The 24,349-nt window shown below is 49.0% G+C and overlaps 2 protein-coding genes and 1 long non-coding RNA gene across 3 annotated transcripts; all 3 read left to right on the top strand.

Moving 5' to 3' along the window:
* Positions 1-47: 47 nt before the first annotated feature.
* On the top strand, positions 48-3,180 carry LOC135326462 (maestro heat-like repeat-containing protein family member 2B). Its single transcript, XM_064504330.1, has 7 exons — positions 48-115; positions 262-381; positions 1,435-1,542; positions 1,900-2,050; positions 2,506-2,546; positions 2,885-3,026; positions 3,161-3,180. Exons 1-7 carry the CDS (start codon positions 62-64, stop codon positions 3,178-3,180), a joined length of 636 nt encoding a protein of 211 aa, XP_064360400.1. The 5' UTR covers positions 48-61.
* A 1,226-nt stretch (positions 3,181-4,406) lies between these two features.
* LOC135326461 (maestro heat-like repeat-containing protein family member 2B) lies at positions 4,407-17,478 on the top strand. The gene is made up of 22 exons (XM_064504329.1): positions 4,407-4,439; positions 4,544-4,663; positions 4,831-4,953; positions 5,481-5,633; positions 6,448-6,570; positions 6,935-7,014; positions 7,499-7,631; positions 7,778-7,870; positions 8,360-8,464; positions 8,833-8,956; positions 9,718-9,821; positions 10,413-10,565; positions 11,591-11,745; positions 12,008-12,170; positions 12,480-12,673; positions 13,980-14,117; positions 14,314-14,425; positions 14,616-14,762; positions 15,068-15,250; positions 16,337-16,495; positions 16,988-17,110; positions 17,359-17,478. The coding sequence occupies exons 1-22, from the start codon at positions 4,407-4,409 to the stop codon at positions 17,476-17,478; spliced, it is 2,838 nt and encodes a 945-aa protein (XP_064360399.1).
* A 109-nt stretch (positions 17,479-17,587) lies between these two features.
* Positions 17,588-18,738, top strand: LOC135326454 (uncharacterized). Its single transcript, XR_010386844.1, has 2 exons — positions 17,588-17,935; positions 18,489-18,738. It is a non-coding gene; the product is annotated as an uncharacterized LOC135326454 (long non-coding RNA).
* The last annotated feature ends 5,611 nt before the right edge of the window (positions 18,739-24,349 follow it).

Here is a 24,349-nt window from a genome sequence, read left to right as displayed (position 1 = left end):
AGGGGTGGGCTCTGCCTCAACGTACCTGTACTTCCTTTCAGCAATGGCGATAAGAAAGAACATGTTCCTGGTTGTCAAGGCAGTGGAAACTGTCTTTGGAGACCACCGGAGTAAGGTGAGGTGGCTGGGGAAGGGATGGTAGCCTGATGAGTGACAGGGGAAGCATTTCCCTACGCAGTTTGGATCTAGCCTAGGCATATGTTTCCTGCTTCGGAGAGAAGGACTCATGGTTACTCTTGTTTGCAATCTCCTCCCCGGCAGGTGAAGGTGGCTGTTCTTGGTTTCATCAAGGAACTGTTCAGCTCTGGTGTCGAGAACTGTTCGGCCTGGGGTCTGGTGGCCTATGTTTTCAGGGAGTTCAGTCGGGCCACCAGCAGACTGGTAAGAGGAGAATGTGACATTTGGGGCTTTGTTTTGTGCCTTTTGTCCACTGACTACTGCACTGAGCTTCCCTGAAAATGTGGAGGCCCCCAAGCAGCAGCCCTTGAGTGCCTGGTGCCATGACCTCATCAGCATCCCAACCGACTTGAATCGTGGGTCTCTCTGTTGCTGTCAAGGGTGCGGCTGTGGTGCTACACCACCATGTCATGCAATGGGAGGCACCGTGGGAGAGTAAGAAAAGAGCAGTGGTGCTGCCAGGGATTTCAGCAAAACTGCTTGGCAAAAGCCACCCTGGAAAAGTGGATTCTCAGCAGGATACAAAGGTGGACAAGTCTTTTCTGAACTGCTGATGGATGATCAGCAAAAGACAGAAATTGTGGGCTAAGCAGGACAAGCCGGAAAAGCTCTCCAGTTCTTTCCTTGTCCTCCATATTTCTGTCCGAACCTGTCCTGCCCTCCATGCAGTGCTTTCGGGCCCTGTGTGCTTTCTGGAAACAAAGGGACCACAGGCACCTCTTTCTTAGGTGTTGCCAGCCAGGTCCACAGGGAATGACTCCTTGTAGGTGGCTCACCAGAACAAGGACTTGGTGAAACTCTTGGCTTTGGCTGTGCCTTTCCTCTTGTTCAGTCATTTGCTGTGAGGCTCCTGAAGGCTGCATTTGTAAGGAGAAGCGTGTCAAGAACTCCCACCTCCTCTTCCTTGTCCTTGGGGCCAGTTCTGCTCTCCTTTCAGTGCAGGAATTGAGCAGAACTCCTCTGAAGAGCGTTTCTTTGGTGTCATTAAAACAGAGCTCGGGCCATTGAGCATCTGCTGTCGCGAATAAACCATTTACCCCCATTGGTTGGGTAATTGCAAACAGGCAGTTGCTCTCTCTGCATTCTGTGTAGTTTTCCTTGCAGTCCAGGATGTGACCCCTACTATAGGATTTCCCATTGTCTTACCTCAGGTGACCTGTGCTCCCAAAGCAAAAGCCAAGTCTCCTACTGAAGCCTCTAGCCTCTTCCTGAAGAAACAGTAGCTGATGGGAGTGTTTTCAAACTTGTGTCTTGCAGGAGACAGGAAACCTCTCTGAGAGGGAAGCAGTGGCAGAGACCGCGCTTCAAACTCTCTGCTTACATGTCCTCGACACCCTGGACGTCTCAGCAAGCGGCATGACAAGAGTAAGTCATCCCACCACCTGGTGCTACTCCTTGCCTTGAGGATACCTTCTTCTAGCCCTCCCCCTCCCTGCTGACAAGCTCTTCCGAGCACGGGGCTACCAGAATGTCTTGTCGGAGGAGAGGGGAAATGAAGCCTTGTGAATAACAGTCCAAGAGATGGGCTCAAGTGGGGATTAGGACAGTGGACTAGAAGGAAGAGAGACAGAAGAGAAAGGGTGGGAGAGACATGAAGTAATGCCCTGGAGAGGGCTAACAGTGGAGGGGCTGGGTCATAGCCACAGAGGACAGCCACTATGAAAACAGGAGTTGAAGGGATGGAAAGAATGACGTGCTGAATTGCTGTATTTTGCTCTGCAGCTCCTATGGCCAAGGCTCCTCCAGTTCGTAGTGCCAGCTCAGTACACTGGCACTCTGGTCCCACTCTCCCGCTGCCTCAGGGAGCTCGTGGAGAGACAGGAGAGAGCAGAAGAGAAGGAGGAACCCAATTACCTGTGCTACCAAGAACGCGGTAAAAGAGAGAAACTTCCAAAGTATTCTGTCCTGCTCTGTCAGGTGGACAGGCTGAGCCTGTGTGTGTCTCTGTCCCCTGGCAGACCCAACTGGGAGGCTGGGAAGAGTGAACAGCACAGCCTTGCCCTTCTGCTAGGTGACAGGGAGTCCTGCCCTGTATTTCCTTTGTGGAAATTTCCTCTGCATTTCCCAGAGAAAATGCTTTGCTCTTCATTTCTCAGCATTCTCCCTGTAAAATGGAGGACTCCTTGCTGGCAGTGCTGGGGAGTTACCTTCCTTTCGGCACGTTAATTGCATGGATACCCTAAGATGGGAAAAGCTGGGGGAAGGCAAATTTATCAGCAGATTATCAGGCCCCTTCAGTCCTGTCCTGGAGGCTTTGCCTGGGATGGACGGGTGATCATCTTGTGTGGGACTTGGCCTGCTGAAATGGATCTTTCTTTCTCTTTCCAGCCAAACTGCCAACTCCCCAGGCTCTGCTGGTACGTCTCCTGGTGAGTAGTTGGGGACTCCTCGGGGCAGAGTTTTCCTGACCAAGGGAAAGGGGGAGAGCTCCGGATGGAGACTGCTTTCAAGGCAGATGCTTGCAGCCTTCAGGGAGGAACAAGCCTGCTGGAGGGCGTCTTGCCCTCCAAGGACTGCCTGGGCATTCCCAGTGTGGACCTCTCGAATAGCAAGGACGCGCCATTCCTCAGGGAGGCAGTGCAAAAAGAGAAGCAGTTCTGCTGTGTGCTGCCTGCCATGGCACCTGCAAAGCCCCTCTCCTTTCTCAGACAAACTGCTGTTCCTCTGTCAGGCTGGAGCTCTAATTCTCTCTCCTTCCCTCTTCCAGGTGCTTGCTTGCTCTCCTTATGAAGGAGGTGGCCATGGAGCTGTTGCCCTGCAGCTGCTGAAGACCCTTCACAGGGCAATTCACAGAGCGGTGGGGATTCCCTGGATGGCCCAGATCCCTTCCTTGCTGCAGTACCTTGAAGGTAAAGTGTCCGCTGGGAGGGGATTGATTTGAAGAGGACAGAAGGGAAGTCAGGAAAAGGCAGGTCCCCAGAGTGCCTGAGGACAACGGAGCCCCTGAGTGTCTTAAAGCTGTCTTGTTCTTCATCCCTCCCAGTTCCAGGGAGCTGGAACTGACAGCTGAGAGAAGTAATGCTCCTGAAATAATCTGATCCCTGTGTGGGCTTTAGCCTGGCATATTGCATCAGAATGGCAGGCTCTGGCAGCATCCTCCCACCCTTGCTTGGACAGTGTTTGTGAGTGGTTACATTCCCCCTTGAGGAGATTTTGTGGCACTGCCCTCTCCTTGGAAGCTCAGAGTCACCAGTCGAGTCCAGCTTGGCAGTGGCAGTTCTCTCTTGCACTAAGCTCCAGCTGGTTGTGAAAGGCCCTTCTGCCTCATTTTTCTTCCTGTGAGGAAATAGACAGCTGCTTTGACCAGCAGTCAGTATTCCCCAGCGTTGATTCCATGGTCCTGAACAAATGGGACTTGGACATACCTTATGCATTTGGACTCACAAAGGGGCTGGTGGAGTAGCTGCCTTTGAGCCCTGACAGAACAGGTACATTCTGGGAGCTGGTAGCCTGGGAATGCTGGACTTTTTGCTTCCAAAGGAGACGTGTGGATGCTTCTTTTGGGCTCACTGTAATCAGATGACCTGCTGTTGTGTCCTCTTGTTTCCCAGGAAAAGATGAGAGCTCCCTGGACTATGCAGAATGGGAGTGCCGTCTGCTGCAGGTACAGAGTTCTTTTATGACAGCTGGGAGGTGGGGTCTTGGCAGTGAGGTTTTGGGCAAGCCTGTCCTCTCCCAGAACTTGGGCCTGTTGTCCTAAAAGCGCCACTGCCTCTTTCTCTATAGTTTCCTGAGACCCAGAAGGATCTTAGCTGCATATTGGAAGAAGGGTCTGGGGCAGATTAAAGGGGTGGGAAGGGAAGATGGATTATCCGTAGTGTGAGCTGTCCCCAGACACCTTCTTGTTACACTGGAATGAGAGAAAGACCTTGACAAAACCTGAGGAAGCATTTGCTTCACTTTTTGTTTTCTCCATAGTTCCTGAGAACATCTCTGGAAGCCATAAAGAATGAGACCTGGAATATGAAGCTGAATGGCGAGTTAACTCAGCAGATGGCCCACTATCCAAACTTTTCCAAGGAGAAGGTTGGTCCTCTGCTAAGACTTGGTCTTTACTTTTCTTCCTTGAGAGGTTTGGTGGCAGAGCCACAGGATGCTTCTCTCCCTGCATGGTTTTTTTCAATACAGTTGCTTTTCACTGCTTCCTATTCTCAGCCCTACATAATGTCTTTTTTTTTTTTCTTCCTTTAATTCTCTGTATAGAGCTGGTAACTGGATTGGGCCAAGAAATGGGCTGTTTTTATAGTCTTGGTGCCTTGGCTGTCTCTTGGTCCTTGAGATGGGGTGGTAGCTGGGTGTTCCGCTTCTCCAGTGATGACAGGTTGATGTGTTAGCAACCTCTTCGCGCTGGCCTCTTCTCTTTCAGAATTTCCTCTATAAGGCTGTGGGGGGAGCACTGGCAGCGTCCCAGAACATCAGCTACATTGAAGAACAGCTGCAGAGCTACTTGGAAAGACTCAGACGTCTGGAACCTTCTGAGAGAGAGGTGGGTGCTCTCTATCCCTGCGCTCTCCAGTTTTCCCTCGGCAGCTTGGATCTCGTTGCCTGACTTGGAGCTTTTTCCTGCTGATTCCCTCAGGCAATATGCTTGAAAGCTTGAAAGGGATGAATGTGTGGGATGGAAACAGACTCACTCTTTCCCTTGTGTTGCAGGGACCGATTTCGGTGTTAGCATCCTCTGCTGAGGGCCACTTCGACCTGGCCTTGAAGACAGTCCACGACTTTGCTGCTGCTGGGGAGAATAGGAGACTTCCTAGGGTCTTCACCCTCCAGAAGGTAAGGGAAGCAGGTTTTCTCTGTTGTCTTGGCTTTCTTTGCTTGTGTAAGAACTGCCGGAAGCCTGTAGCCAGGAGTTCTGGTGCTTCAGGCGTCTTCAGGACAGATCCCATTACAAAGTCATGGATCAAAATTCCCCAGCAGTGGCAACAAACAGCAACTGGCCATTGGAACAGTGTTGGGTGTGGTTTCAGTTCAGCTGGCAAATGGAAATGAGGGATGGTCAATGGGCAGTGCTCAAACTCCTGGTGCTGTCAAGGAAGGAGGTTCTGCACTTCAGCCCTCCTTTGTCTAAGAGTTCCAGCTCTTAGACACAAGAGAGGGAGACAGTGGGAGGGAGAACAGCTCTCTCCCAGAGAGTTAACGGAGGCATTGAAGAGTTACTTGGTGAAATGTTTTGAGAAGTGTGGATGAAAAAGGCAAGCTCGTACCTGTTTGGAGGCAGTTTCTCAGCTAGAAGCAAAGGGGAAGTCTAAGGTAAAATGAAGAGGCTCGACTGAATCCTCCTGACTTTCCCAATTTTCCAGGAGCACCAGAAGGAGAACGGAGCAAAGACAGCTGCTGCTGTCATGCTCATCTACAGTAAAATAGCACTCCATGCACCCAAGCAGCAGCTTCTTGCCCGGGTCGAGACGGACATTGTAGAGAACATCCTGTGCCAGTACAGAACCAGCCCTCAGGTAGGAGCTGTGAATGCTCGGTGTCGGGACAATTAGTCTAGAGCTAGCTCCCGCCCTCCTCTGAACCGGAGCTTACTGGGACAGAGCATCTGTTTGGAAAGATCTGCTCTCAACAAGAGTCCTGGATCTCCAGTTCCAAACCTGCCACTCTATCCCTTTGACATATATCCCCGTGTCATTGCTGGTGTTCTTTGAGTTTTGGGGGACTTGTCTGAGATGTCAGAGACCCGAAGCACAAGCAGTATCCCAGGTCCAGTTCTAGCCGTTGCTCCCCATGCAGGGGACAGAGGGCTCCAGATGAGTCTCTGCAGCCTCGTAGTGTTGGCGGTAATCTGAACTGCTGCCGTCTTTCGCATACTAGTGTTTTCTGTTTCCCCGACTCTCACTCTTTCTCCTTGCACCTTGCAGGCACCGGGCATCACTTTCCCAGCCCCAGTAAATGCTCCCTGAATGAGCCTTGCTCCTTGCCCTTCTCCCATTTCCAGTTTCCGTTGTTCCAGATTTGCTTTCCCCACTGCCTTGGGCCAGAGTCCAGGGGGCTCTCTTTTGGGTAGGAAGCTGGGGAAAGCTCCTTTCTGCTTCCAGGTAGTCCATGTCTTCCTAGGATCCCAGGAGAGATCTCCTTCCACTGAAATAAGACCCAGAGGCCCTTCCCCCTAGGCTCCTGGAGGATGCAGTTTCTTCCCTCCGCAGCACTTTGAGAGTAGCTTTGGCCCTTGGGTTGATCTTTTGGCCCTCCTGTTAATCTTTTGGCCTTTGGTCCTTTGAACAGCTCCTCATCTATGTCACCTTTTTTTTCTTTCCTGGTCCTCAGGACACAGAACTCAAGCTGGCCCTAATCCAGAGTGTCACAGAAGTCAGCTGCGCCCTTCAAGGCGTTGGCACCTGTGAGAACTTCAGCTTTGCTTCGAAGAGGGTGCTGCTGGAGCTTGTGCTGGTGAGTGACACGGAATGAGAGAGGCTGTCCTGCAGAAGAGTTTGTGCACTGAGAGGGGTTTCCTCAGAGAGGCACTGTTCTCTGTGGGCTGAGAAAGGCCTTGGGCAAACTTGGGAGTGTCCGAGGCCTAGGCACCAGCACACTAGGGTCCCTTGTGCTGCCAGCTTGTGGGTGATCCCTGGGAAGAGCAGTGGGTCTGTCCTCTCTGGAGCTGCGGTCTTCCGGCAGTTCTGGGAGAAACCTGCATGGAGGCTGTCTGTGTTAGCCACACGCGCGGAAGAAGAATCTGCTCTTCTTGCTGAGGCAAGGCCCTCTTCTTTCCTGCCCTCTGACCTCTGTGTACCTGTCTCTCTGTGACCTGCAGGACTTCATGAAGCAGGAGCCCCTGGATTGCGTGGCTTCTCCCGTTCGCTACAGGGCAATTCTTGCGGTGGAGCACTTGAGGTAGGGCTTTTCCTCCTGTGTGCTGGGTTTTCCTCCGCATGTCACAGAGGAGCTGATTGAAGCTTCACAGTTGACCTGAGTGTGGGGTGAGAAGCTGCCTTTGGTGTGGGGTGAGGTGATGGTCCCCGTTTTGTATGATCCTGGAAGATGTGATGCGGTACAGATCCTGGAGCCCAGTGTTGGAGAGAGATGGCCTGAGGCTGTAGATTGGAGAAGTGTGGAACAGAGAGTGGTCTGGGCTGCAGAAAGGCTGCTGGCTGGCTGGCTGGCTGGCTGGCTGGGGGAAGAGAGCTCCCGGCTCTCTGTACGCTGGGAGTCTGATGGGCAAGAATCCATGGGAGTTGGCGGAAGTGCTCCCTCTTCATGGAACAGCAGTGTTGGGAACTGGGGCTCCAGCTTCAGATGAACTCTAGCTGCCACTGGACCCCCTCTGGCAAAGAGTAGCAAGTGTCCTTTCTGAACTCTTTCTTTTGTCTTCTGCCAGCAAGATCAAGCCATCTCTGACCCAGAAGGAAAACTGTCATCTTCTTCAGGAGTGCTTCCGAAGCCTATTTCCCCTTCCTCCCCTTGAGCAGACAAAAGAAGGGGAGGCAGCAGATGATGCTGAGCATGCAGAGGTAGCTGTCAATCCCCCTCTGCTGCTCTGCATGTTCAGAGCTGCACCTTATCATGCACTGAATGCTGGCAGAGCTGAGGCTCTGGACTCTGGCTGAGTTCTGAGGCTCTCTGATTTCAGCTACCACTCCTTCTCTCTTGCTTTTAGGCTCTCTATACACGATCCCTGGAAGCTCTTGCTCGCCTCATGACAAGTCTTGAGGAAGAGCTGACCTTGTCATGGCTCAAGGAAACCTTTCACGTGAGTAGCAAAGAGGAGAAAGGGAAACTCTCTTTTGTCAAGAGGAGAGCCAAGGATGGAGGGCCTCACGCTTTAGGGGATCATCTGAGAATAGGAGATGCTCTGGAGGCAGGTGCAAGGCATGCAATTCTTCCCTGGAGGTGGAGAAAACTATGGCCCGTCGTGGCTGTAGGAGTTGTGTTATTGGTTGTCAGGGCATGTTGCAATGGGAGCTGTTGCCAAGATGGCCATGGTGGACGGATACAAGGCACTCCCAATCTTTGCTGATGAGTGAGTGCTGTGTGCAAGTATCAGATACACTAATATAAGAAGCCTTCAGTGTTTGTGTACCTCACAGCGGTGATGAATTCCCATGGAGGCCAATGTATCCTTAGTGTGGTTCCTGGGGGAAGAAAAGGTGGGAGACTGTAAAGGAGTGTGTGTGTGTGTGTGTGAGTGTGTGTGCGTGCAAACAATGCATGCCCTGATCTAGCTGTGGTCTTCCAACAGCTCCTAGAGGCCTGGCTCCGTTCTGGGAAAGAGTGGGAGAGAGAGAGGGCCCTTTATGCCTGCACTCATCTGCTAAAGACTTACACCGAGAGACTGGAGGATGCTGTGAGTATTGACTCCCTCTTCCCAAAACTCTTTGGGAGTGCTTGTGGGTTCAGCTGGAGTCTCTCGGGGAACCAAGACGAGGGCAGCCCTGGCGAGCCAGGAGGCCCTGCAGGTCTTCTCTGCAGCTCTGCCCTAACCTCAGCACCCATCTGCCACCAAGACAGCATTGCTCCTTAAGCCCTTCTGCTTCCCTGGCAGGGAGGTTTGCTCAGAGCTGTGCTCTGGGTTGCTAATCTCCTGGGAGGATAAAGCTGAGCTTCTGTCGATCCAGATGCCCTGCTGTGGGTCAGGAGTCAGTGTCAGAAGGAGAAGGTTGAAGGGCCACTCCTGCAGCCTGAGAACTTTCTTCTTTCTTTGATTTCTACCAGAGAGAAAACTCTTCTGAGCAGTTTGGCTCCATGATTGGAGTGCTGGGGCCTCTCAGCTGTGACTCCCTGGCCACATCACGCCAGCGGGCAGTCGACTGTATCAGCTGCCTTCTCTCAACACAAGGTGAGAAGAACAGTCATTGCTTCCCACTTCCTTCCGCCTGCTCTTCCCTCTCTTCCCTGTCTGGCAGCAGAGGCAATGTGCAGGGAGGGGGCTCCATTGCCAGAGGAGAAGAGTAATGGACAGCAGACTGCTGGTTTCTTGCATCCAGACCTTGGTCATTCTTTTCCCTCCTGGCCATAGCACAAGGGAGGCCTGGGAAAGTTCTCTGAGCAGCCCTGCCTCAGGGGCACTTCTGGGTGCTGTGGAGAATGAGAGCCCTCCCACATTTCTGTCTCAGGGCAGCACTCTCAGGCACCAAGGATTAGAGGACAGCACTTTCTAGCTTTGTAGAGACAAAGTAATGATCCCAGTTGAGAAATTGTTTAGAAGGGAGTTGTACACCTGGGCTTCTGGAGTGGACTTTGGTCAGCATCACCTGTCCACACTGATGAATCTATGGAGACCCTCCTCCCAGTCAGAGGATAGGTGTGACCTGTGCTTGCACATGGGATGGAGGGGCTGAGAAAAAGAGGAGCCATAGTTGAGGACAATAGGTATAGTCTGAAAACTGCTGTAGGAGAAGGAGAGTGTTTTTTCTGACTGGCATAGAGCAGAATCTGATGGCCTGACTCGTAAAATGCTGCACCCAGAGTTCAGAAGGGTCCTGCACTACCCCTGTGGAATTCCCTACCACCATTTGGTGATTCCTTGATCAATGGCTGTGGACTGGGGGTTCATTTTCAGAAAATGTGCCTATCCTTTCCCACCTGTGTTTCTTTTAGGCAAGGTTATGCACACAAGGGAAGTGGATCTGAATCACTTCTGTGAGGAGCTGATGGCCGCAGATGTGGATTCGCTGCTGAGGACCTCTTCCAAAATCGCAAAGGTTACTGACTCCAAAGCCAGAGCTGTGGCTACCTGGTGGCTCAGCTCCCATCACTTTTCTCTTCTTTACTTCCAAGATTTCTCTCCCCTTTCAGAGTGGCCTATAGCAATGGGGCCTCTGTTGTTAGCAAGTAGTAAGAGGGTTTTGAAGCATAACAATATCTAGCGTTCCCACTGGGGAAAGAAGTAGACTCCATGAAGTTTCTATGAGTTTGTGTGTTTGTTTTCATCCATCCACACCCAAACACTCTCCATCTGGGGAAAGTGAGCTGTTGAAGCAAAGCAGGGAAGTTCCTTAGCCCGATGGCTTTCTCTTTATTTTAACATGTATTAGCTTGCCAGCTCTTGAGAGTTATTTTAAGAACATAAGTTGTGTAGGCAAGCAACCGACCTCATGGAAGAGCCTTCCAACTCTATGAGCTTCATAAATCAAAAGAAGAAGTTGTATGTGCAATTGGAATACAAAGCACCTGCCACCTTCAGGATTAGCTAATGGCTGAACTGAGAAGCTGCTCAAGTTTTCTTGTCCTTTGCTTGTAAGAGAGGAAGCAGACTTCTGATGTTGTTTCTCCTGTTTCTCATTTCTCTCCAGGTTGCATGCAAATCCTTTTGCTCAGAGCAGGCAAGAGGCTTTCTGAAGGCTGTCCTGGGCAGCATGCTGTCCTTCAGCCCCACTTGTGCTCGGGCAGCAGGCGAGTGGATGCTCATCTTCCTGAAGGAATGTGGAAGAGAAATGTTGCTGGAGGTAAAACACCCCTTGTTTATCTTTAGAGTTGGAACTTTGACACTGAGCTGCTGCACTACCCCTTGTCTAGCTGCTGTGGTCTGCAGAAATGCATCTTGCATGCAGAGCCAAGAATGTCTTGTTTATCCAGCTGAAGTCCTGGCAACCTAATCCAAGAGCTACTGTGCATCTGGTACCAGCAATACAAACCCTTCTGGAGCAAAGTCTCCAACTGTTCCAGACACAGTGCCAAGAAGGAGCAAATCTGATAGACACAATTTAGTAGAGCCCCCCCCTTTCTCTGGTCTGTGCTGCGTCTCGGGGTCCACTGGTGAACGGTGCCAGCCATCTTTTCTCCTGGGCTCTGTTCCTTTCATACGTGGTCAGCAGATCGCTTGGTGTCTGTCCTGTGGGGAAAAAGAGCAGACAGATAGTGTCTTGATGGCTGTCATCCACAGGAGAAGTGAGTAGTTTTGCTCTGTGCAGGCTACGGCCACAGTTTCTGGCGGTGAAAGGATCTGCCAAATGTCTTCCTCCAGAGCAAAGTTGTTCCCTCTGGGGAAGGTGTTAAATCTATGAGAAATGAGGAGGCTGGAGGCAAGGACAAGTATCCCTGGAGAGCTGGTTCCTCCAGGAAGGACCTGAAGGCCCTTGTGCAGGCACTGCATGGTATCTTCGGAAGGTGTGAAGAATGTGTTAGGTCTTGATGTTGCCTTATTTCAAGCACATAGTTAGAAGCGTTCAGACTGCTCTGGGTGAAACGTTAAAATGTCTTTTGTGTGCATGAGAAGAGAAGCTGAAAACAGAAGGGAGCCAAGGCATGTGCAATGACAGCACATCTGTGTGCGTGAGAGGGCAAGGAGCACACTTAGACCCAAAAGAAAACCCTCCACTGTGTGGAGTGGTAGGGCTGAAGTTTAGGGTGAGATCTTGACAAATGGTCAAGGAAGCAGGACTTGCTCATGTGCTGAAGAATTGGTCTGGCTTTAAGGGAAGCCCTAGGAAAGGCCTAAAACAACCTGCTGTTCTTTCCTTGTCCCTTCCAGGTGCCAGAAATCCTGACAATCCTTTACGATCATCTGCCAGCTGCTCAGCAGGGCAGCCTGAAGGAGTTCCTCTTTGAGGCAGTGTCTGTCCTGGGCTGCTATCACCCTGAGGCAGTAACCAACAGCCTCCTCCAGAGACACCTGCCCATGGACAGGTAGGTTCCCCTCCCCTCTCCTTCCACTTCAGGAGCCCAGAGACGCCACAGCCTGGCGGCACTAGAGGGGACTCTGTTCAGCAGCCAGTTGTCTCTTTCCCCGAGGAGAAAAGTCCGACTGTTGCCAGAGCATGTGCTTGTGACTTGCCAGGGACTGGGGCTGCTAAAGCTCCGCGCTGGGAGGGGGGGAGTATTTAACCTGCCTTTGAGGGGCTGCAGGCCCAACAGTACACGCGATCACGGGTAAACTGTTCACCTGCAGTGATACCGTGGAGCTGTGGAGGACTCTTGGCAGAGGCATCTTTGCAATTGAAATGCTCCAGTTGCTAATGGGCAAACTGGAGAGCGCTGAAGACACCCCCGCCAGAAGCAACTGCCTCGATGAGGAAGGGAGCGACAATCTGGCTGCGCTGGAGCCTCTCATGGTATGTGAAGTGACATTTCTGCCCCTCTTTGGCTGAGGATCCCGTGGAATGAAAGCGAGGGGTTGGACATCCTCCTGGTACACAGGCACTTGTAAATCCACATGCAGAAGCCTCACAGTGTGCTTTGCTGGGTCATTCTCATTTTGATCACTGTGAGAAGCTGTGAGAGCTTGTTGTTGCCCATCCACAAGCTTGTGGCAGAAGTCAGAGCTCCAGAGGAGAGCAGCCAGGCAGGCGGGCAGGCAGGTGGGGTAAGTGGTGGCAAAAGCTCTTCCTTTCCAAGTGGTTTGTGACGGCATTTCTTCATAGGTAACCTGTGCCCTCTGTGAGCTGGTGTATTCCCTGGAGCCCCGGGAAAGTGTGTCTCTCCTGCTGCCACGGCTGTTTCCAATGCTGCTGAAACAAATCAGCAACACTCTTGGAAAGGAGCTGCCTTCATCTGCAGGAAGAGTTGAAGACGAGCCAGTCCTTGTGGCAAGTGGTGAAGGCAGCAGTCCTTGCAGGTAATGAGCAAAACGGGCAGAGATGAAGGATGCAGCTTTAGCTCACCTCACCAAGCCAGTCTTTGTCTATGTCTGTCTCCTCTCTCTGCGTTCTTGTCAGGCTTTGCTCCACTTTCTTAAAAAGCCTGTGAGTTGTCTCTTGTGCCCTAGCATGAGCTCAATATGCTTTTGAAAAAGTAGGCTGGTGGGAGCTAGTCTGAAGAAAATCTTGTGTGGCCCTGGTGAGGAAAAGCTACAGCAGAAATGAAGGCGGAACTGGCCCTCTCAGCACAGCTAAAATTCGCCTATTGGTTTACTCTGTGTCATGCACAGGGAATTCTGCTGTTTCATCTATTTCTTTGGGCTTGGTTTTTGTCTACTTTGTTATTAGTCTTCCCTGGGCATCCTTGGATGATTTTATTCCCCTTTGGAGGTGCTTCTGAATCAAAAGTCTCAGTTATTCAATGATTGGGGTTTGATGAAAGCAGGAACATTCCTGCCTCACCAGACATGAGTGGAGACAGCTCCCTGGCCTTCAGCTGAGTCGACCCGTTTGTCAGCACTGGAGGATATGGCAGGACATCCTTCTGGTCCTTCCAGTCTTATAGCCTTGAAGGTAGCTGTTCTTCCTATGAGAGAGGCTTCTGTGCTCCATGGACAAGATTTCTGCTGTCACCATGTTTAATCCTTTCCTTAGGAAACCAGAACTGAATTTCTCTTTGTCCAGACAGTGGCCACAGCAGGTTTCCAAACATCGCTTGGGGTGCTGTTTGTTTTTCTCTCTCTCTTTTTTTTCTTTTTGGTGTATGAACCCTGAGAGACTTTGCTTATATGAATGATAGAGAACAAAGTACCTCTTGGCCTTGCAAGGGCGACTGTCCCCTCAAGCTGTGCTGGGCCTCCTCTTCTACCATTACTAGTCTGTTTGGGGAACCCACAAGTGGTGATGCAGCGACAGCATGGTGATTCCTGCCCACTGCAATTCATTTCCCCAGCTCGGAGGACCTTGTTGTGCATCTTTTGCATAAATGGTACTCTGGTACTGCAGAAGACCCCTCAGGTTCTAGCATCAAAGAAGTTGAGGCTTCCGGGTTTTCCCCTGTGTTCAGTGAGTTTGGGGGCATCAAAGCGAGTGATCATGCCAGTTTCCTTTTAGCCTGATGCCCTTTGGGATTATGAAGTGTGCTTTCAGGGGGTGCTTTGAGTATTACTCGCTGGGGCTTGGAAGAAGTTAATGAGTGCCTCTGAAAGTGGCTGAGCTTCCTCAGTGATCCTGACACAGTCTCAAGTGCTCCGATTCTGACATATGTATATTCTTTTCAATCAGGCTTTCCATCAAAGCATTAGATACTGTGCTCTGCAAGTGCATCAGTGAGAAATGCATGGGGATTCTCCGGAAGCAGAACACATGGGCTTTTCTTGAAAATCCCCGGACATACCATGAGGGCATGTGTCTGCTGACTAGGTAAGAGCCTTGTGGAGGCCTTCTCTCCTTCTTGGGGGTGACTGTAAGCCAGAAACGGTCTGGATGGGAACCTCTCCAGCATATCTGCCTGGGGAGGCTGTCCTGAGTTGCCAAAGAAGACCGTCTGCATCACAGCAGCTGACTGTTGGAACCTCATACTCTGTCGCCTTCTTGTCTTCTTGTGTTGTGTGTGCAGTGTTCTCCTCCAAACTGATGTGGTCACGGTGACCACCATACGTGCTGTCTTGCCATGGCTGGACTCGCCATCAGCAAACCTGAGGATCATGGCAGCATCTTTCTTTGCTGAGGTAAGACAGAAGGTGGAAAAGGAAGGCTTGAGAGCAGTTGTCTTTGCAAGCTGCTGTCTCGGCCATCTCTTTCTCCAGGAAGATCCTAGCAGAAAGTATCCCAGCCATGCTGGAATCCATGAACAGTTACGCATGTGCCATGAGTGCTCAGGATCAATCTAATGCTAATGGTCATGGTGCTCTTTCCTAGCTGATGAAGGCGCCAATGCTTCAGAAGTGGAAGCTACTTCAGCCTGTCCGCCGTGCATTGGTGGACAAATCCCTGGATGCCAGCAGCACTGTGCGCCGGATGGCAGTGAGGGGCCTGGGCAATCTGGCCAGTGGAGCACCTGAGAAGGTGAGCATGAGCTTGCACTCACTACAGAAAGCTCCTAACCAGACAGGTCCTGGTAAAGAGCTGCACAAGGCTTACAGAAGCTGGACCAACCACAACAGGGAAATTCTGGTGTGTCTTAAGACCATGCTCCATTCTCCGACATCACTCTGGCTTCAAAGGTGCAACTGGAGACAGAGTGTGTAGCCTTGGGCTAAGGTGTGCTCTGGACTGGTTTCTTGCCAATTCTGTTCTTGGGAGAAATGGTAAAGAACTTCTGCTGTAGGCATGAATGGTGAGGAGCTCTTGTGTGCCTTCTGCTTTGACAGCTGAGAAAGCACAAGAAGGCCATTCTGAAGGCGTTAATGAGGGCCATCAAGGACGTCACCTCTTCTGAGATCGTGGGCGAGAGTTTGTCAGCTCTGGCGAAAGTGGTGGCAGAGCTGGGAGAGAAGGACATTGGAGTCACCTTTAAAGAAATCGCCCTTTATACCAAGACTTTCTTTGATGTCGTAAGTGAACGAGCAGTAGGTAACTCTTGTTTGAGTAGTCTGTGAGATCATCTGAAAGGTATGATGTGAGCAAGCACAGATGAGGACTGTTTGGGTTCAGGGAAGAAGCCTCATTCCTAGAAAAGCCTGAAGAGAAACTGATGAGACTTGGGATGATGTCTGCTGATTCCTAGCTCCATAGCGAGCTAATCACCTTTGGATTGCCCTTGGGAAGGAGTGAAGAAAGGCTGGACACTGAGGGAGGACGTCACCTCCCTTCACAGTAGTTCTCCATGTCTGGTCTAGCCCTCACAGGTTCTTTCATTGTCAATGGAGAGGAAGAGGGGTGTTGAGGGTCTCCTTTGCCTAGCTCTGTACCCTGGGTCTTTTCAGCATCTACCCTGGAAAGGAGGGCTTGCGCCTTGGACTGCCTCTTCCTCTCCATGGCCTCTACAGTCTGGAAGACTTGCTTAGATGCTCCTCGCAAATGGCGGGAGTTCACTTGCTCTGACATGAGAGGTGCCCATGCTGTGGTATGACAGACCACAACAGAGTCTTCAGAGCCGGAGTTCTTCCACAGAGCAGTACCAACTGGAATCAAGTATTCCATTTTGTAGAGCCTTTTGAATCTGAGGGTTTTTTTTTCTTTTTCTGAGGGAAATGGAAACTGACTGTTTACAACTCCCTTACAGGCCACCTGGAGGGCTGTCTCTGTGTGAAAGCCCTGAAGCCTTAGGAACGTGTGAGGCTGCCAGGTGGCTCTGAGTCTGGGAACTTTGGAGTCCAAGAGCTTCTAGGTTTTTAGCTCTCTGTCAGGTGCCAGTAAAGTGTTTGAGGACCTCGGAGACCAAAAGCCTAAGTGCCCAGTAGCTCAGGAGGCACGGTCCTGAGAAGCTGAGCAATGGACAAGGAAAGACTCAGCATAAGGCAACCCTTTCTTGATGCCAAATGGTGTCTTTCAAAGAAATGGATTCTCTTGATCCTCTGGCCTTGGACAAACTGCCTAGAACCATTGCTCAGGATATGGGCTCAGCATTTGGCTGGCCAGGAGATGTTTGTTTTGGGGTCCTAGGCAGCAACTTGGTGACTGGGGTTTCCTGATTGCAGGACGAGGCAGTCCTTCGTTCCTCAGCCTTCACCTTGTATGGAGTCCTGGCCTCCTCTGCCAAGAGGAAATGGAAATCTTTTCTCGGCAAAGAAATTACAACTTCTACGTGGACCAGAATTATGCTCCATCTTCAGGACCCAGATCCAGAAGTTTGCAATGTAAGAGCCACCTTTCACTTCTTTCTTCATGAGGAGGGTGCTACATGGTAACAGCAGAGCAATACTGGCCTTCCTGATAATGTCTCTGCATGGAAAGACAACCTCAAACTCTTCCAACAGCATTTTCTGTTTGAGGTGCAGGACAGTCTTCCCAGACTCCGCAGTGCTCAGGCCTCCAAGCCTTTGCTGACCATGTCCCTTCTGATCTCCCCTGCTTCCTGAGATCCGGGGCTTCTCCCAAGGGCACATCAGTTAACAGCTATCGTGCGGCGACAGCTCTCAGGCACCGATACTCTCTCTGGAGTGCCACATACCAGGCCAGGGGAACGATGGCTGCTGTTGCAATCCCTCCCCTCTCCTTTCTATAAATGGCGTTGAGTGAAACATCCCCCCCTCTTGAAAGAGAACAGCAGGGCTCAGCTCAATGAGGTCCCTTGAAAGGCACCTCGCTGGTCCTGGGGAGGGCTGAGCTGGGGCAACTCTCCTTTTCAGGCCTGTCGAAGCACTTTCCTGCTCTGCACTCCATTCCTGGGCCTGCAGAAGCTGCAAACCCAAGTTGCTCTGAACACCGAGAAGAGTGCAGAAGAGCTCCAGGAAGCTGTCTGCAGTCACCTGGTGAGTAAGCTGTGGCCCAGGGTGAGACTGCCTGGTGGCAGTGACTTTCCCTGGCTCAGAGACCTGGAGCATGGAGCGGCCTTCTGGGAAGTGGTAGGGTGGGAACTAGCATGGCAATGATGGGAACTGTCAGTCCCTTGCAGCCTCCGTCTCTTTCCTTCCTCTCCTAGTTCATCTGCCCTCTTTGCCAAGGGTCAATGGCAGGGCCTTTTCAGCCAAAGAACTCCTGTTTCTCTGTTTTCTACCAGGCCAGAGACATGCCAGAGCTTCTGCAAAGCGTCTATGACACCCTCCAGACCTACTTCTGGAGCTCGTGTTGGGGGATGCGGACTGCAGCCATCCAATTAGCTGGTAAGAGACAAAGCTGATATTCTCTTCTGCTGCTCCCTGCAAGAGACAGCAAAGGACAATCTCCACTTTCTCTGCAGTGGCACCAGGGACAGTCACCTGCCTTAGGAGGGTGGCAGCAGGAGGAATTAGTTACAGGCTGTAAAGGGGCTGAAGTCTCTAGCAAAGGCACAGTGGAATTAGTGCTCCACATTAGGCTTGGCCCCTGGCGCACACAGTTGCTCAGCTCTGCCTCCTGCTTCTGCCCAGGAACTTTAAAGCGGGAGGGACCCTTCTGGTTTGGTATTTCTAGCTTTCCCCTGCTCCCCAAAGCCTATCATCCATTGTCCAAGACCAGGAAGCGACTAGATTGGGAATTAGGGCTACCACAGGAAGTGCCTTGATGTTTACTTATTTGCATTGTGCGACTAGGTGTTATCCTGGAAAACGCAGACAGCCAGTGGCTGAGAGAGCACAGTACGAGTTTTCTGAGCACAGGTAGGTTACAGTTGCCCTTCCTGCATTCCATGGAAAGATGTCACCACCTTCCACTGCCCAACGCTGCCCCTTCTCTCTGGTGTCGTGCCCCAATACTCATCCTGGGTATGACTTTATGTCAGCTGCACATGGCCTCCGTGCTCTTGCATCCCCAGAGAGAGAAGCTCCTGATAAACTCTGAATGTCTTTTGGGTAACCGCTGGGAAAAGTCAGGCTCTTGAGAAACTAAGCTTTTGCACACATTCGGCCAAATGGCTGAAGTAGAAGAAGCCTCCTGGCCACTTAGAGGGAGATGGAAGACTCCTGATGGAGGAAGCTTTGGTGCCAGGAGAGAGCTTCTCTCGCTGACTATGTGCAGAAGGCCAAGGGTTTGCAGTGACAGTGTGCAAAGCAGACCACTCATCTCCCACCCTTCCCTCCCTCTCCCAGGTCTGAGCCCAGGGAAAGCTGCCCAGCTTTCTCGAGTGGTGCTCGCTCAGAGAGTCAGGGACGGCACGACCGTTCGGTCCTGGGCTTTGGCAGTCATTTAGGAATCTGCCTGTGTCATTTTCAGCTCTCCACTTGTTCCACGGAGACGAGCATCCCAGTGTGCAGCAGGCAGCAGCTCAAGTCCTCAGAGACAACTGGGTGGAGCTCAGGAATCTTCGGAGCAACTAGGAGGTCCTCCAAAAACATCTTTGAGTGCAGAAAGTGAGCAGCGGGAAGGCAAGACAGGCAAGGCAAGAGCAGGCAGTCCACAGAGTGTTACCACGGAGCCAGTGCAATCAGCTGACTGAAATAAAACATTGCCTATTGAACAGAAATCCACGAGGTGCTTCCTTGGGGTGGAGGGCCTCTTGACAAGCCACTGGCCAAAGCAGGGCTGTTGTGTGCGTGGCCCAGCTGTGCTGGCAGTGTGCTTGAGCTGTGTCTGTATGGGGGGGAGCTGGAGAGGGCTGTGCGTCTGGAGCTGACCTTGAACACCGTGAGGTGGGCGAGTGATTCCAGAGCATATTTGTCTGTGGGGGGGGACTGCGTTCTGGCCAGATGGGGATTCGCTTTCTGGAGTCTGGAGTAGCAGCCTCTGGCCATTCCTGTGTGTTTTGGCTCTGCTTTTTACAGCCCCAGCCGTGTGGAAGTAAGGACTGACTGGAAGACCTTCTCCTCTCTGGTGCCCCTCCTTAGCCATGTAGAAAGCTCAGCAGAGGCCCACCAGTACTTCCAGCACCCAAGCCTCTGTTCAGAGGGTACTTGTGTGTGTCGCACACGCAGGAGTCCTGTACTCCTCACCAAGCAAATGCCAGTCAGTAGAAAGAATGTGAGACAGCAGAGTACTGCTAGGGCTGTCTTTGAACGGTCGGGTCCTGCGGCTTTCAATGCAAAGCGATCTTCACAAAAGGGCAGAGAAAGAACAGGCCGTTCAAGAGGCTGCTTCTGAGTTTCTTTCAATTCCTATTTAAGCATAGCAGTCTAAATGATAATTGCTGCTAAGTTGCTTAGAGGCTTATCTGAAGCCAAAGCTGTAGAGATGCTTTTTAAAGAAAGTAAGCAAACTGTTGTTGTGATAGAAAAGCCATATCCAGTAAACAAAGTAATGGTGTGTAGAGAAATCAATACAGTTTTAGGTGTGCAAATTCTTCACGACAGCTTTCAGTTTGATTCTTCTAACAGAAGCAATTGATCCATTATTTTTTAGTGCAACATTTCACCAGAAATTGTTTAACTATATTCCACCTACCTGGGAAGCCATATGCTGAAATTTCCCAAAATCTCAAATAGCAAGCCAGAAAAATGATCTTTCATTATGATCTATACCTCAAATACTCTATGTCCTTTTGTGATAATCAAGTAACTAACCTATAAGTTGAAATGTACATGATTAAAGACATACTTTTTGAGTAGAAAGAGCAGAAAGTCGTCCATCTCCTTCTTAAAATTCATTACTGTCCAGATACGACTGAAGAATTTTCAAAATCTCTCATCTTCAGAAGTATCTGAGAAGTTGCATGTGATCAGATTTTGATTAACATTTTCAATGTTTATTCTGTAGTTAATAGGGCCAACAATCATTTTATAATAATCTAACAGTTCCAGCACTGTCCCAAGGCATTGGAAATCTAGACTTTCACCAGGTTGCTGAGGATATTCACCCAAGTTCCTCAAATTTGGGAGAGTACCCTAAGCACAAGGGTGAAAACATTGTTCAGTTTTCCCATTGAAAATGCACAAAAATGCACCACTGTATAGCCAAGACCATAAGAGAAGGTAAGAGAGATCAGGCATTTATCTGAACAAGGGCTTTCCTGAGAATTTCTGACCTTATTGCTAGATTATTCCTATTTTATCCAGTACTGTTTAATATAAAATTGCATGAACAGTGCTTGGAACCATGCTACCTGATTTTCGTAGTCTGTATTTCACAGCTGATGACCACAGACTACTTATTAGACATTTCAGTGCTGAAATTAGGCAGCTAATTTGGTCAGATTTTGTTTTTTCTCTTAAGAGATTTCCATAGGTTATGTGGTTCTTAGTGACTGGCATAGGGTTCTTCCTTGTTAACAGTCTTATTCTCCTGGATACAAAGACTAGCAGAATATCACTGTGTTTCATACAAGAAATATTTACAGTTCAGTGACAAGTGAATTTAATCTTCATAGGCCACAGTCTCAACTCTAATAGGCATAAGCACCGCAGTTAATTGTTATTACAATCACTGTAAAATTAATCTGAAAAGCTCTAATCTATAAATTACAAAAGAAAAAAGAAACCCTGAAAAATGCTACCTGAAACCTCTCAGATTCCAACACTGGGCAGCTCAGAAGCTTATCTAATGCAACAACAGAAAAATAAGAAACTCCTTCAATCCCCCCCACCAACACATTCTCCTGCGGAGATCAACACTGACCATGATCTAATGAAAAATATTTTCAATAAATACCTCTGAAGGAGTACATCGTGTTCCTTACATTTAATAGATGAACAAAAGGCTGAAAATTTCTTAGAGCAAAGCTGTTCAAAACACAGCGATGGGGTCCACAACTTATGTAGTTCTGCATAGTATCACCGTATAAGAACAGAGTTTTGATAGCAGTATCTAGTACAGAAATAGCCTTTTAACTCAATTATTCACTCCAATTATTAGGAAGAAAGGGTTTTTGTTTGTTGTTGGGGGGGGAAGGGAATTCAGTGGGGAAAAAAAAAGACAGAACAAGTTATGTTTGATAATTTGGGAGGAATTAAGGCTTTTTGAATCATGAAGTTCTCTGTGATTGCTAGCATGAATTAATAAATATATGTATAAATAAACACAAACAAATCTGTATTATGTTGGATTAAATGCTAGAAGGATATTTGCATGTGTCTTGGTCCATACAGTTCATTCTTGTCAGTAGGTCCCATTATATTAGTAAATGATTTTTATGTAGTACAAAATGAAATACCATTTCTTACTTTATTCCCTGGTTACACATTATTTGGGAAGGGAAAGATAAGAATGGTTCTGACAAAACATCTTTTTGTTGTGGTGGGACTGATGTAAATGAAATCTGTGGTACATCAGTACGTCTAGTTAATTAATGCTACGAATCATGATAAATTTTTGTTTATTTCATGCTCTGTTAACGTAAAGCAAAAGTAGCAGAAATGAGCTTTCCTCCTGTGTCAGAGAAGCAAAATTTAACCATGAATGCATGAATCCCCCAGGAACTAGCAAGAGCTCAAATTTTAAGTGCAGTAGGAGTCATGCTGCTTAATTCTGAAAGCAGCATATAATTCTATTGGTTTTGGTTGATACACGGTACCAATGATGAATATCTCTGGAAAAAAAAAAATCGTTTGTATTCTAACACATATACTTTGCTATATAGGTACACGTTAATAACTGCATATGTTGATTCATATAACAGCTCTTAAAAATGTATAGAAAAAATGTGTTCTCATTATAAAAAGTTGTTGGGAGAATAAAATAGATGAATCTCATGAAATCATGAAGATTAAAGGTGGAGAACTATTACATCAGAAATATCACCATCATGGAACTTTAAGAGCCTACAAAATCTGTGAACAATATGGTGGAAAACATTTTTCTTTCAGTTCAATTAAAGATATGATGTCTTTAATAGTAAATGCAATTTAAAATACAGATTTCCTTGGAGAGATGTTTATATAAGCTACTTACATTTCAGGATTTCTCTCTCGTAAACTCTTATCTTCACAGAAAATTACTTGCATAAGGAATAAGTCATCACTAAAATCAAATAAAAATGCCATCTATTTTGGCCCCTGTGATGCTATTAGTCCACTGAAAGTTAAAGCCTACAGGTCTCTAAAGAAATTATTGTTCACTTCTGGTTAATCATTGCTTCCAGTAAGGATTTATTTCAATTTATTTTATGTATTTATTTCACCAAAGCGTAAGGGGCCATTTAATTACCTCTAAAGACTGTGTCTTTTTCTTGCATCAGAACAATCATCGGTTGTTTGCTCTGCCCTGATCTTATAATCGGATCATCACACCAGAAAAGCAGCCTCTGCCAGCTGCGACCAGGACTTTCAGAAATTACACCACTGACAGCCCTCTCCTGCTACTGTGAAAATTACATTTACCTGCAGTGCTGAAGCGCTAGAGTCATCTAACTAAATTTGTGTTTTACAATGTAGCTGTCTGCAGCTGAGCCAGTTAACCTTTGCTTACTGAACAGGCATTGGAAAAAACACTGTGTAAAACAGTGTAACTCACCTTGTTCTGTCCAAAAAACATATGAAATACATCAAATGAATCTAGAAGTAACGATTTCTTTCTATGAAAGGAATACAGTGTGACTGTGATAGGTGTAGATGTCTACACACAGGCACCTAAAGTTTAAATGGGACCCAGCCCATAGCCTTACTCTAAGGTTGTGGTGGAACTAGAGACGGCAAATGGGCTGACTCTGCTGAACTTACTGACTAATATAAACTTATTTCCCATAGAGCATCCTGACAGTTTAAACAAAGTTGCTTCAAAATGATCTTTTATGTTGTCCTGCAGGGTCACCCCAACTATCTTAAGAAGGGCAAGAAGGAGGATATGGGCAACTGCAAGCCAGCCAACCTCACCTTAAATTCCTGCAAAGGTGATGGAGTAATTAATCCTGGGTATTATTTCCAGCCATGTGAAGGACAGGAAAGTGACTGGGAGCAGTCAGCACAGATTTACAAAGGGGAAATAGTGCTTGATCAGCCTGATCCCCTTCTGTGACGAGATGACCGGCTTGGTGGATGAGAGGAGAGCAGGGCATGTTGTCTCCCTTGGCTTCAGGAAGGCTTTTGGCACTGTCTCCCATAATATCCTCATGGTCTTGATGAAGTACAGGTCAGAAAAGTGGATGATGGGACACAGTGCATCACCAGCAAGTTTGCAGATGATACAAAGCTGAGAAGAGCAGCAGATACATCAGATGGTTGTACTGCCATTCAGAGGGACCTTGACAGACTGGAGAAATGGGCAGAGAGTGACCTCACGAAGTTCAATAAAAGGAAATGTAAAGGCCTGCACCTGGGTGGTGGTGGGGCAGAGTAACTCCATGCACCAGGACAAACTGGGGACTGATGGGCTGGAGAGCAGTTTTGCAGAGAAGGACCTCGAGGTCCTGGCAGACAACAAGTTGGACACAAGTCAACAACAGCCCTCGTGGCAGAGGTGGCTGATATCGTCCTGAGCTGCATTAGCTCCAGCTCCAGCCTGAGCTTAACAGCTGCACTAGGAAGAGTGTTGCAAGCGGGTTGCAGGAGGGGATCCCTCCCCTCTGCTCAGCACTGCTGAGGCCACACCTGGAGTCAGGCTGGGTCCGGCTCCTTGCTCCCCAGTACGAGAGAGACATGGAGCTACTGGAGCGATTCCAGCAAAGGGCCACAGGGATGTTTATAAATATCTGATGGGAGGGTGTTAGATCACAGCATGTGTAGAAGAGTTTTTAGAGAATGTCTTCAACCAGAAAGACTCAGAACATATCTTGTATTTACACTCTCCTACCAGCACCGCTTTGTCTGCCTTGTCCAGCTGCGGTGTCCTTAAATGATGGCAGCTACAAGCAACTTTTGCCCCTGGTCTCCAGGACTGGCTCTTTAACAAGTGTTGTTCGTTCTGGTAGAGCCCAGAGTGACCTGCCACTGACTGCCTCAGTGCGTGGTGATGCACATAGTTGTGGTACGATGCCGAAGTCAGCCTTGTTAGCAAGACTGCTTGTGTCATCAGAAGACAAATACACAGCCTCTTTAGTAATAAATCCAGACAACATGTTTAGTATTTTGATTCAGTGAATTATTCATATATATGACTTTTTCTGTAAGAGGGGAGTTGAGAGGTAATATTTATCTTACCAAGCTTACAGCTGAATTAGTCACTCAGATCACTGCTTATCATCACTGGAGAGAAACTCGTAGAACACAGTT

The sequence above is a fragment of the Dromaius novaehollandiae genome, unplaced genomic scaffold (assembly GCF_036370855.1).
Source record: "Dromaius novaehollandiae isolate bDroNov1 unplaced genomic scaffold, bDroNov1.hap1 HAP1_SCAFFOLD_64, whole genome shotgun sequence".
In the NCBI taxonomy this organism is placed as follows: Eukaryota; Metazoa; Chordata; class Aves; order Casuariiformes; family Dromaiidae; genus Dromaius; species Dromaius novaehollandiae.
Note: the sequence above shows the minus strand (reverse complement) of the source record. Positions and strands in the feature narration are given on the sequence as shown.

Excerpts from the sequence above, each read along its gene's own strand:
- LOC135326461 (XM_064504329.1), top strand. The coding sequence starts at position 4,407 with ATGGGCTGTTTTTATAGTCTTGGTGCCTTGGCT. Across the intron at positions 4,664-4,830 it reads TGGAACCTTCTGAGAGAGAG|GGACCGATTTCGGTGTTAGC; the intron begins GTGGGTGCTCTC and ends CTTGTGTTGCAG. Across the intron at positions 9,822-10,412 it reads CCTCTTCCAAAATCGCAAAG|GTTGCATGCAAATCCTTTTG; the intron begins GTTACTGACTCC and ends ATTTCTCTCCAG.
- LOC135326462 (XM_064504330.1), top strand. The coding sequence starts at position 62 with ATGTTCCTGGTTGTCAAGGCAGTGGAAACTGTCTTTGGAGACCACCGG. Across the intron at positions 2,051-2,505 it reads CCTGTGCTACCAAGAACGCG|CCAAACTGCCAACTCCCCAG; the intron begins GTAAAAGAGAGA and ends TTCTCTTTCCAG. Across the intron at positions 3,027-3,160 it reads CTTGCTGCAGTACCTTGAAG|TTCCAGGGAGCTGGAACTGA; the intron begins GTAAAGTGTCCG and ends CATCCCTCCCAG.